Source organism: Poecilia formosa, unplaced genomic scaffold (assembly GCF_000485575.1).
Source record: "Poecilia formosa unplaced genomic scaffold, Poecilia_formosa-5.1.2 Scaffold74, whole genome shotgun sequence".
Lineage (NCBI taxonomy): Eukaryota > Metazoa > Chordata > Actinopteri > Cyprinodontiformes > Poeciliidae > Poecilia > Poecilia formosa.
Window position 1 is genome coordinate 421,371 of NW_006800013.1, and position 3,495 is coordinate 424,865.

Genomic DNA, 3,495 nt, shown 5'->3' on the forward strand with positions numbered 1-3,495 from the left:
CCTCAGGCATTGTTAGGTGGCTGACGACCCAACAGAACCAATATGGTGGCTTCTCCTCCACTCAGGTGTAACAATCAGAATTTATCTTGATGCAAAGGCCTTTTTTTAATGTATGCATATTTTGCTGATGTATACTAGAATTTTACAGAATATTTAGAAGTATGTAATGCCTTCCTGAAACTGATAACTGAATGTGTTGACCCATTTTGGACATAACAGTACATGTTTTGCTTAGATTCTGTTACCAGACAAAAATTCACTGTATGTTTTTGTGTTTATTTCCTGTCATGGTTCTGGTGGGACATCTTGTACGTTGTGTGTTGTAGGACACGGTGGTGGCTCTTCAGGCTCTGTCCCTCTACTCCAGTCTGGTGTTCAGCCCTGAAGGTTCCAGCACAGTGACAGTTCAGACTCCCAGCGGTCAGCTGACGTTTGATGTGAACCCAGACAACAAACTGCTGTACCAGGAGAAGATGCTGCAGAATGTAACAGGAAAGTACAGCCTGGAGGTGACGGGGACTGCATGTGCCTCGGTGCAGGTCAGTGAACGCATCATGACAGACCAACACAAAGCAGCACATGATTGTGAAAGAGAACAATCTGACAAGTGGTGTGTGTTTGAATTCAACCTCCTGATTGAAACCACCTTCTTTCAGTTTTGCAAACCTAGACTTTGAGCATTTTACTCAAGTTTCTGTGCAAAGTAGCTCAAGTCAAGTTGGACGGAGGCCATTTCCTCTATCTCACATAGAATGCTCATAAATTACATTGACGCTTGTGTTTGTATGAAAGATTTCAAGAGATGTGAACACTTCTGCAAAACACTTTGTATTCAATAGATTTAACTATTGACTTTTGATTGGTTAGATTTTATTTTAAATTGTAAAAAGACAGTCAACATTTTGCAAATATGACCTGAAGAAATTATTGTTTTTCTTGCTTTATTCTCTAAAGTAACCAACCTTTCTTGGCTACCTGCTCCTCAGATTTCTCTGCGGTACAACACCCCACCTCCTACTGACGCCTCCACTCTGAGTTTGGAGGTAAAACCACAATCTGACTCCTCTGGCAAAATGCCTAAAGTCACTCTGAGCCTCCTGTCCCAGTAAGTGTTTAATGCACTTAAAAAATATTATAAATACATTGGAATAAAAACAGTCTTTATTCAAAGGGGAAATCATGATGTAACCGCAGCATCAGGTACAAAAGTTAACACAAAATCTTCTTAATGTGTTAAAAACAATATCTAAAAAAAACACATAAATAAGATTAACAATAATGATAATATACTGCTGAAGACTATAACAAAAAATTATGTGAAATTATTAGAAACCAGCATATATGGTTCATGATCTAAGGGATTTGCGACTGTAGAATTTTTTAGTGTAAATAGATAAATTAACTCGACCAGCATAATGATTGTTGTCTTCCAGGTACAATGGAAAAGATGCCAGTACTAACATGGTGATCCTGGATATCGCCTTTCTCTCAGGATTTATCCCTGACCCTCAGTCTTTGAAGAATGTGAGTTAAAGCAGTGACTTTAACCTAAACCTGGGTGCTGATAGAATACCTGACCTGAGTTCACAGAGATAATAATAAGGCTGATGAATGTTTTATCCTCACAGCTTGAAGGAGCGCAGCTGGTGGATCGGGTTGAACACAAAGACGGCCATGTTGTGGTGTACTTACAGAAGGTGAGACCAGTCAGCAGCTCATAACAAGACATGATGACAGATGAATTTGTCATTGGGTTAAATTCCTGTTTTGTTTTTGTTTTTAGCTTACGAAGGGGGTACCGGTGAACCACAGCCTGGTTCTCCTACAGCAGATCCCTGTGCAGAACCTCAAACCAGCAGTGATCGCCCTCTATGACTACTACCAGCCCAGTAAACACAGAACACACTTTGAGTCACACTGACCTCAGGTTATTACTTAACTTTCATCACTACCTTATTCTCTCCCAGGTGACCGGGCTGAGAGAGAGTATATTGCGGCGAATCAAGGTAAAAATATTACATCATACCAAAATATATTGACAATCTTATTAAGATACCACAAACCTTTCATTTTAACATTCTTTTTTTTCACATCATATTATTTTATGCAATATCAGCAGTTTGATACTTGATTTTCAATTAATTATTAAATATTTTTGTTCTTAAATGTAACATATATGTCCATTTAAAGTTGTTTTCCTTCTTCTTTTCCAGCTTAAAGTGTGACGTGCCATCAGTCCTGAAGTTGTTTGCTGATTTTGTTCTATTAAATGGAACTAAAGTGTATTTTTATAGGGATACTTTTGCATGTAGTATCTCTGTTATTTTATTCACAGTACTCATACTAATTGTTTTACAAATGATTACACAATCTATTCATTTATGACCTTTTGCTTTTGCATAAACATTGTAACTATGCAGTGTTGGGAATAAATGATTGCATCATTGTGTGGCTTATGTTATTTTTATTAAATGTGATTTTTTTTTATTAGTATTATTAAAATTTTTAATGAAGTTAAAACTCCTGTAGTTAAATTGGGGCACCAATTCCAGTACCACCGGAGTCATAAGTCAAACCTGTCAATTTTTATGTGAAGGAATTCATTTAAAACTACCAGATGGAAGAAACTCTTAACACAACAAGGCATGATCACTGACACACTTATTTCCAAATGAGTCTGAGAATTTATTATCAAAATAGCCCAACTTTAAAGCTGAGTTAACTCCTTTCTCTGAATACTGATGTACAATCTAACTACTGATGGAACAGACAAATATGTGTATATATAAAACAAACTATAACAAAATGAAATGGAGTACTGAAAAACAATACATAAAAATAACTGATAGACTAATTAAGACAAGAAAACAAAGGAAAAGAAATAGCAGAACCACAATTACATCCAAAGTACAGTATCACAAATCAGAGTGGCCCTCCCTGCAGTGAGAGAGATGCAGAGGAGGAAACAATAGAGAATTGGGGGTCAATTGTAGGGAAACTGAGCCCCCATATCCAGATTCAGACCAACTAGACAAACTCAATATTGTGCTCAGGTCTAACTGATAAAGGCTTCTTTAAATTCTGCTTCAGATCCGAATCACTTGAGCAGGTCGCAGCATTACAGCATCAAGAGTGACTAAGACAACAATAGTCATCATAGCTGTCGGAGGTTGAGTACAAAGACAGATCTTGTCTGTTCAGCTTTGCGTTTCATGGCAGCGGAGAGTTTCTATCCTGCTTCAGCTTTATATGACATGCTGATGTGTTTGTTCAGAAGACATACACTTTTTCAGATTCCATTAAATTGAAACAAATTGAAAATACAAATGATACCGTTCTACTATGAATGCATTAATTGTAATTTTTGATGCAAAGGCAGTATGGGATCATTTTCTTCTGCATGTGCTATGGGGAGACTTGCTGTTTTCTTGAAGATGAAGTAATCATAAGTCCATATATTTCTCTATAACACGTTCAAAATACCCTACAGTCAAC

At 37.0% G+C, this 3,495-nt stretch overlaps 1 protein-coding gene across 4 annotated transcripts in view; it reads left to right on the forward strand.

Moving 5' to 3' along the window:
• Positions 1–2,449, forward strand: part of LOC103140701 (alpha-2-macroglobulin-like) — a 34,583-nt gene extending 32,134 nt beyond the window's left edge. For 2 of the 4 annotated variants that reach the window (XM_016673378.1, XM_016673377.1), the window contains exons 32-36: positions 1,434–1,524; positions 1,629–1,697; positions 1,784–1,889; positions 1,968–2,006; positions 2,214–2,449. In XM_016673378.1, coding sequence (XP_016528864.1) covers positions 1,434–1,524; positions 1,629–1,697; positions 1,784–1,889; positions 1,968–2,006; positions 2,214–2,218 — 310 coding nt within the window. In that variant the 3' untranslated portion in view covers positions 2,219–2,449. Of the gene's footprint in view, positions 66–326; positions 540–986; positions 1,106–1,433; positions 1,525–1,628; positions 1,698–1,783; positions 1,890–1,967; positions 2,007–2,213 lie in introns of all 4 variants that reach the window. The other 2 variants (XM_016673375.1, XM_016673376.1) reach the window with 2 other exon arrangements.
• Positions 2,450–3,495: the final 1,046 nt, after the last annotated feature.